At 45.8% G+C, this 14039-nt stretch overlaps 2 protein-coding genes across 2 annotated transcripts; one reads left to right on the top strand and one right to left on the bottom strand.

Annotated features, from left to right (window-relative positions):
• Nucleotides 1–5642: 5642 nt before the first annotated feature.
• On the top strand, nt 5643–8839 carry LOC109764320 (tubulin beta-2 chain). The gene is made up of 4 exons (XM_020323159.3): nt 5643–5897; nt 6701–7101; nt 7585–7854; nt 7949–8839. Exons 1-4 carry the CDS (start codon nt 5749–5751, stop codon nt 8626–8628), a joined length of 1500 nt encoding a protein of 499 aa, XP_020178748.1. The 5' UTR covers nt 5643–5748; the 3' UTR covers nt 8629–8839.
• A 528-nt stretch (nt 8840–9367) lies between these two features.
• Nucleotides 9368–12590, bottom strand: LOC109764322 (rhomboid-like protein 20). The gene is made up of 8 exons (XM_020323160.4): nt 12403–12590; nt 12159–12259; nt 11769–11909; nt 11611–11677; nt 10797–10948; nt 10608–10709; nt 10155–10280; nt 9368–9716 (listed from the first exon to the last, which is right to left on the bottom strand). The coding sequence occupies exons 1-8, from the start codon at nt 12425–12427 to the stop codon at nt 9561–9563; spliced, it is 870 nt and encodes a 289-aa protein (XP_020178749.3). The 5' UTR covers nt 12428–12590; the 3' UTR covers nt 9368–9560.
• Between the last annotated feature and the right edge of the window lie 1449 nt (nt 12591–14039).

Genomic DNA, 14039 nt, shown 5'->3' on the forward strand with positions numbered 1-14039 from the left:
ACTACTTTGTGTTCTACTCGTGCATAGAAACTACGCATAGACCTAGCTCATGATGCCACTGTTGGGGAACGTAGCAGAAATTCAAAATTTTCTACGCATCACCAAGATCAATCTATGGAGTTTACTAGCAACGAGAGGGAGGGAGTGCATCTACATACCCTTGTAGATCGCGAGCGGAAGCGTTCAAGAGAACGGGGTTGATGGAGTCGTACTCGTCGTGATCCAAATCACCGATGATCCTAGCGCCGAACGGACAGCACCTCCGCATTCAACACACGTACGGAGCAGTGACGTCTCCTCCTTCTTGATCCAGCAAGGGGGAGGAGAGGTTGATGGAGATCCAGCAGCACGACGGCATGGTGGTGGAAGTAGCGGGATTCCAACAGGGCTTCGTCAAGCGCTGCGGGAGGAGGGAGATGTGTCACGGGAGGGAGAGGGAGGCGCCAGGGCTTAGGGTTTGCTGCCCTCCCTTCCCCCCACTATATATAGGGCCAAGGGAGAGGGGGGGCGCAGCCTTGGCCCTTCCTCCAAGGAAGGGTGCGGCCAGGGAGGAGTCCATCCTCCCCAAGGCACCTAGGAGGTGCCTTCCCCCTTTAGGACTCTCCCTTTATCTTATCTCTTGGCGCATGGGCCTCTTGGGGCTGGTTCCCTTGGCCCATATAGGCCAAGGCGCACACCCCACAGCCCATGTGCCCCCCGGGGCATGTGGACCCCTTGGTGGACCCCCGGACCCCTTTCGGCACTCCCGGTACAATACCGATAATGCGCGAAACCTTTCCGGCGACCAAAACAAGACTTCCCATATATAAATCTTTACCTCCGGACCATTCCGGAACTCCTCGTGACGTCCGGGATCTCATCCGGGACTCCGAACAACTTTCAGGTTACCGCATACTAATATCTCTACAACCCTAGCGTCACCGAACCTTAAGTGTGTAGACCCTACGGGTTTGGGAGACACGCAGACATGACCGAGACGACTCTCCGGTCAATAACCAACAGCGGGATCTGGATACCCATGTTGGCTCCCACATGCTCCTCGATGATCTCATCGGATGAACCACGATGTCGAGGATTCAATCAATCCCGTATACAATTCCCTTTGTCAATCGGTATGTTACTTGCCCGAGATTCGATCGTCGGTATCCCAATACCTTGTTCAATCTCGTTACCGGTAAGTCTCTTTACTCGTTCCGTAACACATCATCCCGTGATCAACTCCTTGGTCACATTGTGCACATTATGATGATGTCCTATCGAGTGGGCCCAGAGATACCTCTCCGTTTACATGGAGTGACAAATCCCAGTCTCGATTCGTGCCAACCCAACAGACACTTTCGGAGATACCTGTAGTGCACCTTTATAGCCACCCAGTTACGTTGTGACGTTTGGTACACCCAAAGCATTCCTACGGTATCCGGGAGTTGCACAATCTCATGGTCTAAGGAAATGATACTTGACATTAGAAAAGCTCTTAGCAAACGAACTACACGATCTTGTGCTAGGGTTAGGATTGGGTCTTGTCCATCACATCATTCTCCTAATGATGTGATCCCGTTATCAAACATCCAATGTCCATGGTCAGGAAACCGTAACCATCTATTGATCAACGAGCTAGTCAACTAGAGGCTTACTAGGGACATGGTGTTGTCTATGTATCCACACACATGTATCTGAGTTTCCTATCAATACAATTCTAGCATGGATAATAAATGATTATCATGAACAAGGAAATATAATAATAACCTATTTATTATTGCCTCTAGGGCATATTTCCAACATTTTTCACACGCTATCAACAAAAATGCATTCAGATTATTTGTCATTTTAGCGGTATATTTTAAAAACAACCGCTCCCCTCGGACTAATAATCCCGTTACCAATTGAACATACACCCCCCTTTAGTTCTTCGATGTCATACCATAATTGCAGCTCACATCGACCCCATGGCAGTGCAAGTGTACTAATCGACATTTTCCAGGTGTGAAAATTCCAAGAAATCCCCATATCTTATACTCGCATTGGCACAAGATAAATCACACATGCGAATAATATTTTATTGTCCGCCCCTCTAGCCAAGGATGGAAACCGTTCGACTATTCACACTCTTCAATTTCTTAGTCAACCATAGATGTTACCCGCTGTTCCTAATCACTTCAATTAAGATGCACTCTGCCATTTTTTATGGCGACATTTTTTCAGAGGAAGCTAGAAAAATTATGATTTTTTCAATTTCTATATAATATTTCTTATTTCTTAACCAGCTAAAAGAAGATGGACTCTGCCTGGTGCGGTCATATTCTATTGTTAAATGAATTGCGCGCACCAGGTTCGCCTTGACTCTTTTATTTTCATTTTCTAACTAGCACTGCATTAACTTGTACGAATAACCGTTTTTGGGTTTGTTGCATCTCAGTAGCTGAGATTCCCCGCACACCCAACTGAATCACGATACTAGAAGAAGCACAAATTTAACAGAAATGCCAAATGATTACCTGAATCGCAACTCCTCGAAGAAGAATTTCATCCCATCCATGATGAAATCGCTCACGTCCAGTGTGCCAGATGAAGGGGACGATATGTGCATGGCCTCCAAGTAAATGGAATGTGACTTGTATCATAGTTGGGCCATCCATACCATTTAATGACACACCAGGCCGGCCCTAGCACCACATGTGGAAAATTCATATCTGCTCTCGAAGCACATCACGTACCTGTAATCTCAGGCCCGTGTACAAATCTAGCACACCAACCATGACGCATGTGTATTCCCACTTAATAGCCAACATACATGCATTGTAAATGCACTGTAAATGCACGCTGCACACATCACAGCGTCTCGATGCATGGCTCAGATAAAGGCCTCCTAGTAGCCCGACCTCCAAAATGCTCCACTCTCTTTAAACTTACTATTGGCAAAATCCGTGGCTTTGCCCTTATATAAGCCAGCCATGACCACACCAAAGGCTGCTCGTTAGCGAAGCTTCTCCGGATCGCCCGGGTCGCATCGTTGGTTCAATTGTACATGTACAGTGGATGTTGTCGTTGCCGTAGTGGTTGGATTCTTCGGTCGATGGTCGTTGCCATTACTTCTATAATGGTTAGGCTCATACTTGTCAGGCACCTCACTTTAGCCACGAGACGAGCCACATCGGCGTCGTGCTGTTGAGCATTGCTCCGTGGCCTCCAGCTATAGAGCTTCTTCGGAGGATCCGAGGAGAAGGGCGGAAGCCCGGGCCGAGCTGGCTCATGTAATGGTACGTCGGCCATATAGAACCATTCCGATACCCACGTGTCATCTTCTCGACGAGTGCCAGTAGGGTATCCGGTTCCAGCTATTCTGCACACCTCAGCCGCTCCTACCTCGTGTAATTTTTTGTCTCAGGAGCAGGGCATCACACATAAATATTGTCTCCACTGCCCGAAGTGGGCCTCGCATCCGAGGTGCATCTTACACAGGGCGATGAACCCCACGATGTGTAAAATCGAATTGGGAGTCAAAGGGTGGAGTTGGATCCCATAGAACTCAAGTAAACCGCGAAGGAAGGAATGGATTGGGAACCCTAGCCCGCGGAGGAGGAAAGGAACGAAGCATACCCGCTCATCCCCACGAGGGATGGGATAACTGTCAGCGTGTATCTGTTTGTCGATGGATACGAGGCCCGGGCGGGTGGAGGCCAAATCTGGATCCGACAAATACCATGCATTGAGAGCCGATTCAACTGAAGGCGTGTAACGGCGCAGCTTCCACAGTCTCCTTTTAGGGGACCATGCAGGCCCTTGGGAGAACCAACTTCGGTCACCATTGATGGAACTTCTCAAACTCGAGTTCGGGAAGGGGGAACGGTATTGAGCAACGGAAGAGGAAAGGGCTAGGGCACGTTGGACCATCAATTTGGGCTCGTCGTGGGTTAAATAAGGCTGATTGGAGTGACGCTTTGACGTCCGGCCATAAAAGCGGCACGATTCCCCAAACCGCACGGAGCGCAAAGTGGCATGAGGTGGCGGCTGGGCCGAGGTAGAGCTCGGAGACTCACGACGAAGACTCAGAATAGGAGATGGGAACTTGCCTGCTAAGCCGAACGTCGCCCTGCCGAAGACTATCCAGCCGAAGAAAAGTATCCGAAGGAGATCATCATCCTCGACTTCGGTCTCGGAGTAGATCAACTCTGTACTTTGATACCTTCATAATATAAACAAGAGCAAGACGTAGGGTTTTACCTCCATAGAAAGGGCCCGAACCTGGTAAATTTCTTGTGTGTTCTTCTCCTGTTACCCATCGATCCTATCTAATAGCTCGGACCCCCCCTACCCGACATCAGTCAATTTTGACACCGACAGGTGGTTTGGTAATTTTCTTCGGAAGCTAAGGTTTATGATAAATTTAAAGAGTGTCGCATAATTTGGTTGTATCAAGATTTTTTTAGTAAAAGACATCGACTCAGCCACAATAATATTTTTCATCAATTTTCGTAGGAAGGCACATTTAAAAAGATAAACGTCAACTAATATGTGAACCATGGAACACTCCGTCTATTTTGTTACCCTGCATTCAGTTTTGTCAGGACAATCATTTGAGTAACAATTACTCTATTAGTATGCACTTGTGACATAAATTGATGTCGTTAGATTTATATTCAAAAACAATTCTTTACAATTATAATTTTGCAACACAGTAGTTACGTTTAAATAGTGTAACTGTTGGTCAAAGACATGTCCTAACGATGGGCAATGTGCAAGTAGAAAAAAGAACCTGAATAGAGAGAGTACTAAATACAGTACATATATTTCGATCTCATGCTGTTTTTACCATTGTGATTTTTTATTTGCGGGACATATTATCGTGATTTTCTAGCCAAAAAACAATGTACTCCACAGCTAAAATTTAAAAACATAGATGTCCACATAATTCAAAAACGGGAGAAGGGGGGGCGGTTACAAAATTCCTTGGATAAAATCTCTGGTAACCTGGAAAGGCATCTGAGTCAATTTGCTAATCCATTCTTCATGACTCGCCGCACACATTTGTGTTTGCAGGTCGACGTTCTATCTCCCGATCTGATCTCACCTTTTTCTGCGCTGGCAAATGTTTTTCCAAAACGCCATCTTGTCAGGGCTGCAAAACAAAAGAGGACACTTGAAATGTACTCAAGCAGTACTACGATCCGATCCCCTCACTCATCAATCAGCACAGACAGAAGAGCATGGCGTGGAACTGGAACGGAGGTAGTGCACAGACGGCGGGGCGGGCATGTGCCTCACACGTGCGGTCCCCAGGAAAGGCGGGAGGGGGAGAACCGGTCACATGTCCCCGTCCTCGCGGGCCCACCAGCCGAGCTGTTCTCCGTCGGGCGGACGCCTTGGAGACTGGACCTCGCACCAACCAGCACCCACCAAATAATCCCAGCCCCACGATACAACTCTGGAACGCATCTGAACCCGACCCATAGCCCACATGGGCCAGCCAGGCACCTGCGCACGCAATGGCGGTCCACGCAGCGTGCCACCCACGGCCTCACCGACATGCGGGCCCGTAAGTAATGCCCCAACCTGTCAGCAGGCGAGGCATGCGTGGAGGCTGGTCTGTGTCCAGCTCTGGCCGGTGACTACCGACGAACGAGGGCCAGCGTGGCGAAATATCCCGTGGGCAGTTCGGGCATTCCGCCTCGAGGGGGAGATTTCAAATTTACTCAAGGTCGAGCGATCCGGGCCGTCGGGCCCGACGAGGGAGCGCGCGTGGGCCGTCGGATGCCGGCCGTCCCCTCCGCCGCCCACGGCTATTTAATACCCCCGGCGCTCGCGTCGCTCCTCCCCGGCCACCACACCCCCTCCTCCCCCACCCGTCCGCTCCCCTCTCGCCGCCGATTGTTCTGCCTGCGGGAACCATCTCATATCTCGTAAGCACAGTCATTCTTTACCAGTCTCATGCGCGCACTTTATCCTTAGTACTTTTGATGCTGTGAGTCTGGATTTGGAATGTCACGGTGATTCGAGTAGTTGCTGGGTCCGAATTTTTTTGAATTTTTTTGGCGGCGGAAGAGGTATTGCGCTAGGATCTTCGTCGTCTTTGCTGATTTCTGTAGAGCAATGCGTTGATCCGGTCTGTAGTTCTCTCTATTCTAGGTTGTGCTTTGATTTGTTCCGTTAAGTCGTTTCTTAGATCTGTGGATTTCATTTCGACAGATCTGGATCTAGGCCCGGCCTTGTTTACTGTATAGTGTGGTATATTCTGGAGTTGTGTTATATGATATTAGGTTATTATTATCAGTAGTGTGGTATATTGTTGGGGATCCACTCGACAGAAGAGTACTAGTATAGTTCACGGGTCATTGTCTGTGAGATCTGGTGCCTCACGTTTGTGCTCTTTACCAGTTCATCTGTCAGTTTATAGTGTAGAGGTTTGTGTCATTTTTGCTTGAAAACTCTGGATCTAGATGGGTTCAATGACATACGCATAGAAGTTCAGTGCCAGTTGGGATCTGAAACAGCATGAGCTGTTTCTGTAGATCTGTGCTTTCCTGATACGATCCCCATTAAGTGGTAAATGGTCCAGTTGTGCATGATCCGAGTTAATTCTGATAGCAAGTTAGCAACTACCGATTGTTACATCGGTTACTTATGTTCCTATCCATGCTCCAATATCTGATATTGTTGCAATCTCTGGTGTTAATTTGGCTATGCGTCTCCCTTCTGTTTCCAGGGCGAAGATGAGGGAAATCCTGCACATCCAGGGTGGGCAATGTGGCAACCAGATCGGTGCCAAGTTCTGGGAGGTGGTGTGTGATGAGCATGGCATTGACCCAACTGGGCGCTACACCGGTACCTCTGACCTGCAGTTGGAGCGTGTCAATGTCTACTACAATGAGGCCTCGTGTGGTCGCTTTGTGCCCCGTGCTGTTCTTATGGACCTTGAGCCCGGTACCATGGACAGTGTCCGCACTGGGCCTTATGGGCAGATCTTCCGCCCTGACAACTTTGTCTTTGGGCAATCTGGTGCGGGTAACAACTGGGCCAAGGGCCACTACACCGAGGGTGCTGAGCTTATCGATTCTGTTTTGGATGTTGTGAGGAAGGAGGCTGAGAACTGTGACTGTCTGCAAGGTAATGAGTTCATCACTTACTGAACTCTTATGGTTGCTATATATAATCCTGTTTATTCCATTAGAGTGTGCATTGTGCAAGCTTATGTGGTGTCTCCTTTCCTTATAATATGAAATGTACGCCATAATAGTGTTGTGATGGTTGTGAATTCTGGAAGAGGGCCTGCCAGTCGAACCTTTGGAATATTTACATGTCCGGCACTCAATTATACATAATATCAGATTGTCGGCCCACCAAATAAGTAGCATAAGAATCTTTTTTATCAGTGCAAATATTCTTGTGAGATAGTCTAGTGGTCGACAATAATTGTATAATAATGCAATCCACCGATTGAAGATAGTGTCCTTATATTGTATTCTGCTTAAGTGCTTAGCAAGTCTGCAAGTGTACTCAATTGCTGTATTGTTCTCTATTCTTTTTCATGCCTGTGCTGTATTTTATCATGTATTGTTGATAATTAATCCTACATGTTTATGTTATCAGGATTCCAAGTATGCCACTCTCTTGGTGGTGGTACCGGATCTGGCATGGGTACCCTCTTGATATCTAAAATCAGGGAGGAGTACCCTGACCGCATGATGCTGACGTTCTCAGTGTTCCCCTCACCAAAAGTATCTGATACTGTGGTTGAGCCATACAATGCAACTCTCTCAGTCCATCAGCTGGTTGAGAATGCTGATGAGTGCATGGTTCTTGACAACGAGGCTCTGTATGACATCTGTTTCAGGACTCTTAAGCTGACCACACCTAGCTGTAAGCCACTTCAACTTTCATCGTCCCTATTATTTCTCCTGTCTTCTTTGGAGAACACCATGTAATTTTTTCCATGTTTGCTTGTTTTGTGCAGTTGGGGACTTGAACCATCTAATCTCTGCTACCATGAGTGGAGTCACCTGCTGCCTAAGGTTCCCTGGTCAGCTGAATTCCGACCTCCGGAAGCTGGCAGTGAACCTTATCCCATTCCCTCGCCTCCACTTCTTCATGGTGGGCTTCGCTCCATTGACATCCCGTGGGTCTCAGCAGTACCGTGCCCTCACGGTCCCAGAGCTCACACAGCAAATGTGGGATGCCAAGAACATGATGTGCGCCGCCGATCCTCGTCATGGCCGTTACCTCACCGCCTCTGCCATGTTCCGTGGAAAGATGAGCACAAAGGAGGTGGACGAGCAGATGATCAACGTCCAGAACAAGAACTCGTCCTACTTTGTGGAGTGGATCCCCAACAATGTCAAGTCCAGCGTCTGTGACATCCCGCCGACGGGGCTCTCCATGGCGTCCACCTTCGTTGGCAACTCGACCTCCATCCAGGAGATGTTCCGGAGGGTGAGCGAGCAGTTCACTGCCATGTTCAGGAGGAAGGCTTTCTTGCATTGGTACACTGGTGAAGGCATGGACGAGATGGAGTTCACCGAGGCGGAGAGCAACATGAACGACCTCGTCTCGGAGTACCAGCAGTACCAGGATGCCACTGCTGACGAGGAGGGCGAGTACGAGGATGAGGATCAGGAGCCTGAGGAGGACATGTAAGGTGGGATGTCCATGTCGTGCTTTGCTGGGTGGGGGTTCTGGGGGCAGAGTTTGATCTGTTTGGTGCTTTGTTATAAATCTGTTTATCATCGCAACTACCGCTTGTACGCCACCGCCATTCTTCCTGCCTTTCCTAAGCTCTGTATTTCCTATGTTATGGCACCTTTTCGGTATTGTATCACTTGATGCCGTGCGGTATGTTCTGTGTTGAGGTTTCTGGTTCTCTCTGGTGCTGAATTCAGGCTTTCTGAGTTGGTATTTCTGCGGTAATTATTTTGTCGAATTCTGGGTGCATCATGGTTCCAACCTAGTGAATTCTCAAGTGGCCTCGGCCCGTAAGCTGGGTACCCTGGCGTGCTGTGATGCCTCTCACGCTCATTGTTTCTGCTCTGAGATATATGAGTTTTCTTCTTTGAAACGGTCATGGGGAAAGCTCCCGACCTGAAAATATTTCGAAAGGAAATTGATGGATAGTAACTCCTGACCTCATGAGTTTTTTTATTTCAAACACTCATGCTCATTACAGGAAAACCAACTATTCATGAGGTCTGATGTACAATACTCCCTCCCATCCATATTACTTGTTTTGTCTAGATATGGATGTATCTGTTTGATACGGACAAGTAATATGAATCGGAGGAAGTACTATACTTACCATGAACAAATGTGAAAGGGTCAGATTCTGGGTAGGAGGATGCATTTTTTATGCTATGCATAACTCATTTGCAGTTTAGCGGAGTTCCCAAACAGAGATATATTACACATACAGCAGTCTAGCGGGGAGTTCCAATGCGTTTTTTTTCCATGTTTCTAACTTATGTGGAATGGAATTTTCAAATTAACAAATCCTGAAAATAGTCTGGACCAGAAGAATCCGTTAACTAAATGCTTAACATTTACAAAGTACCGGTCTTCAGCCTGGGATATTGTTTCTACGTGGATTGTGCTTCAAGCAGGATGTTCGAGGCTAAATTTACATCATTATTTGTCAGTGCGAGAGCCTGAATTGCAGAAGCACGATCAAAACCCATGGAAACAAGCGTGGCAATTGACGACTCCGTTGGATCTGGGGTAGTTGTGTGCGCGCCCTGGATCAAAGTTGATAAGGAACAATGGTCAGTTATACCAGGGAATATCAGATGTGCTCAATCTTAAACGATGACCATCTAACTTTATTGAAGAGCAAAATCTAATTATTTGTTTTACTTAAAGGATTCGATAACACCACTTACCTTAAATGGCTTGGTCAGGTCACTTGATCTTGTTTTTTTACCAATAAAAAGGTTACTTGATCTTGTTAGGACCATAAGCTTACTTCAAGTATACATTTTGCAGGGAAATTATAACACTAAAATCTGGATTTCCTCAAGTACTCTTTCATAGTATTCACAAATAAAATACTAAATGGAACGAATACTCAATGGGGCATTCTTTTTTCTTCTTCAAGAAAATAGATCATTGCTTTAGAATATACATGCTGTAATCTGCTAATCCCCAGACAAAATCAATATATTGCAAATACTTGCCTGCATTTGATGAGTCTGGCGATGAGGAATGTTGTCATCAGTTGTTGCAATTGGCAATCTTTGATAAGAGTTGTTAGAGAAGGGCCATGATAACCGTGAAAACAGTGAAGTTGCATACCCTGCAACCTGTAATGATTCAAAGTTCCCTTTACAACGTAACTAAAGGCACAGCACATATGGACATGTAAATCTTACCAAGGAAACACAAATATACATGAAAGAAAATTGCCATTAAGAATATCTCGTAACCAACGGTAATACTTAATCATTTGTGTCAAAGTCATCAGATATCTGAAGTAGAGATCTAAGCATGATTATTAGACATTGGACCATATGTAGAAAATAGACGAGTAGAGTAAAAGCAATTGTACATAGAAAGCATGGTTATTAATTGATACTCTGATAAGAGCAGAAACATTATTCAAAGTTCTAGAAAGATGTTTGTAGAGTCACCTTTAGCCTGCGGATACCAAATATATTCAGACGGTACAAAAGCCCAGCCAATATACCAGACAGTCCAGGTATAACAGAACGTCTTCCAGATGAGAAAAGAAGCTGAAGATATAAAATCAAAACATAAAGCTACAACCAGCAGAACAGTGGAAGATTCAAGACAAGGATAACAGTGATCTTAGGACTGACCTGGAGCCCTGCCAAATATACGAATGACTTGTCACATAATTGCAGTCCAAATATGCGAAACTTTGTTGAGATGGGAATGTCAAAGAAGAAGGGTACATAAGATGCAAATATGAGGCCATATGGTCCAGATGTTAATGGATTGAAAGATGGATCTGCAAATCCAAGACTGAGATGTCAGATAAAAATGGAATACAACTAAACAGATGTCATAGGGAGATAAGAAAAGCAAATAGTAAGTAAATCAGTCTAACAGGTCAATATAGTGCAATAGTTAGCAACAGAAAAGGCACCACACCTATTGGTTATTTTGTTTTCCTCAATTAGAATAACAAACATCGCTTGCAGAATAGCTTAGATAGATGACACATAAAGCTTTTATGCTAAGAAAACAGGTTTTAAGGCTTTAAGCATCAATGCTTGGATGAGAACAAACAGCTCAATGAGCTCATTATTGACACTTGGCAACATAAGAACCGTCTATGACAATACAGAGGCCCTTGAAGATATTAGGAAATTAACCTTCAGGACCACACAAAAAGAAACATGGTAAACACTTGTTGCAGATCCTGATTTTTGGTGCAAAGAAAACTATGCTGAAAGGAAACAAATGTTTGGCCATGAAAAGACCCTTATGATCTTTAAGGAGATCAATTTCCAACTTTATATGCATTTATATGGTAAATGAGCATTCCCATGAAGTATCAAGTAAAAGCAACGCGTACGAAACAAATAAACTGATCGGAACACTAACAATTTAAGCAGCATTTGACTCGACTAGGGGTTATGAAAATGAGTAAAGAGCAGTAACGCATACCTTTCAGATAACCTAAAGCTAGGATCTGAAGCAGTACAGACACCGTCATGGAGAAGACTATGAAGACCTAGATGTTCAAATAACCACATCAGCATCAGCAAATTAAATACAGCAGCTGCATGTGGCAGCATCTTGAGCATAAATATCCTCTTACTTACAGCATACTTGTTTGAACCTATCTGACGCTCGAACACCCTGAAATAGTACAGCAAGGCCACTCCGAAGATAAGCTCAGGCGACGACGAGAAGGCAAACAACGAGGCAATCACCCTCCATATCCGCAGATTTTCGTACAGATTCTGCATTACAAAAGGATATGGTGAACTCAATCAGCTGCATTCGCAACATTGCAGTGAGAACCCCAGACACCTAGCAAACCGCAGCTCAAACAAACCAAATTGACACAGGAATAGGAACTCTATTACGAGTTACGACAACACCACCACAGAGAATTTTCCTCCAGTTCCCACCCCTTGATCCAGGGCGCAGCAAGCAAGGGCAGGAACAGATAACACGCGCTGGGTAGTGGGTAGGGTAGGTCGACTTGCCTGGTGGGACAGGCCGAGGTCGAGGAAGCGAGAGCGGAGGCCGAAGGGGACGGAGAAGAGCGCGGCGGCGACGACCACGGCCCTCGACACCGGCGCATTGTCTGCACCAGAGCAAATCGGGCCTGCTGGTCAGATCGCACTACCGATGCTGCGAGCTACAGCAGTAGACAAGCAAAGGAGAAAGAAGGCCAAGAGGGGAATCGAGACTTCGATTCAGTTTCAGGGGAAGTAGTAGGTTGCGTACGGAAACCCGGAAGGCCGCCGCTCATCGCCGGCGGTCGGGAGGGGGTGCTGGAGGAGACGAGCGGCCGGTGCCCGTCTGGTGCTCTGGTCGGTTGATGCGGCCGGGGAGCAGGTTGCGCGCCGACGGAGCAGCTTCAGGATCGAGCCGAGTCTGACCTGTGGAAGTGCAACACACGTGGACTTGGCCGGTGGGACCGCAGAAGTTTTGTGTTTTGATACTCACTTCATCTCGTAATATACTCAAGGAGCGCTTGACATTTTCTGATCTTCGTGGCACGACTTCTACTATGATTTTCAGTCAGCATGTACGAATCAAAATTGTTTTACAAGAAATACGGCGATATTTTGCATACATGTTCAATTCATGTACTTTGATACTTCTTCCGTTCGAAAAGACTTGTCCCTCAAATGGATGTATCTAGCATCGATGTATATTTTATTATGTTTAAGGTGCTTTGTACGTCTTGTGAACATTTATAATAGATCTAAGTCGATCTGACCGATCTCCACGTAATCTGGTGGGTCGTTTCTCTTGATTTTCTGGTCGAATCAAACATTGGCTGGGTTACCAGCTACCCCAATAGCCAATTGAACCATCTAGCTTTTACAAATAGATGGTAACTTCTGTGTAAATAGTACAATAATATACGCATCAATTACTTGATAACTTACATATAAACGCCACAGTGTTTTTGACCCGGAAAAAAAGTTGTTGAAATTATATCTCCGATAACTTTTTTGTTAATAACATGGTAATATAAGCATCGTAAACTTGATAACTCATGCACAAACATCGTGGTAACTTTTTTCTCCGGTACTTTTGACCCGAGAAAATAGTTATTGAAAAAAATGTCCCACGGTAACTTCTGTGTAAATAATATGGTAATATAAACACCGCAGACCTGATAACTTAGCTACAAACACCGTGGTAACTTAGACCCGGATAAAAAGTTGTTGAAGCATACCCCGGCTACTTCTATGTCAATAGCATTGTAATATATGCACCACAGAACTGTTAACTTAGGTACAAATACCACGGTAACTTTGACCAAGGGAAAAGAAGTCGTTGAAAACATACCCCCATCACTTATGTGTAAATAGCATGGTAATATACACATTGGCGACATGATAACTTAAGTGCAAACACTACGGTAACTTTGAATTAAGGGAAAAAGTTGTTGAAAACATACCTCGACAACTCTTGTATAAATACCATGGTAATTTACGCACCTTAGAGTTGATAACTCGGGTACAAACACCGCGGTAACTTTATTGGATGAGAAACATCATGGCCACCATAATAAACAAATGCATGGATATTATTGGATGGGAAACAGTAGATGAGACCATGAACAGGCAGCATAAGTCCCAAATCAGCAGAGATGGGATCGGATCTAGCCAGAATAGAAACAAAGAGGTGATTATTCAAAGGGGAATGACGACGTTGGCTCCTTCAATCCAACATGAAATCCCCAGCAACTGCCATAAAGGAGGCAACTAGTGGACATACACAGAGAGGGAGGGGAATGAGCGCCTCTTCCCTCCATCCCCGGCCATCCAAGCCGCTCGAGATAGAAGGGAGAGGAGGCGATGGGGAGAAAGAGCGTCTAGGAGAAAGAAGGGGCAGACGGAGGAGAG

This window comes from Aegilops tauschii, chromosome 3 (genome assembly GCF_002575655.3).
Source record: "Aegilops tauschii subsp. strangulata cultivar AL8/78 chromosome 3, Aet v6.0, whole genome shotgun sequence".
NCBI classification, from domain to species: domain Eukaryota; kingdom Viridiplantae; phylum Streptophyta; class Magnoliopsida; order Poales; family Poaceae; genus Aegilops; species Aegilops tauschii.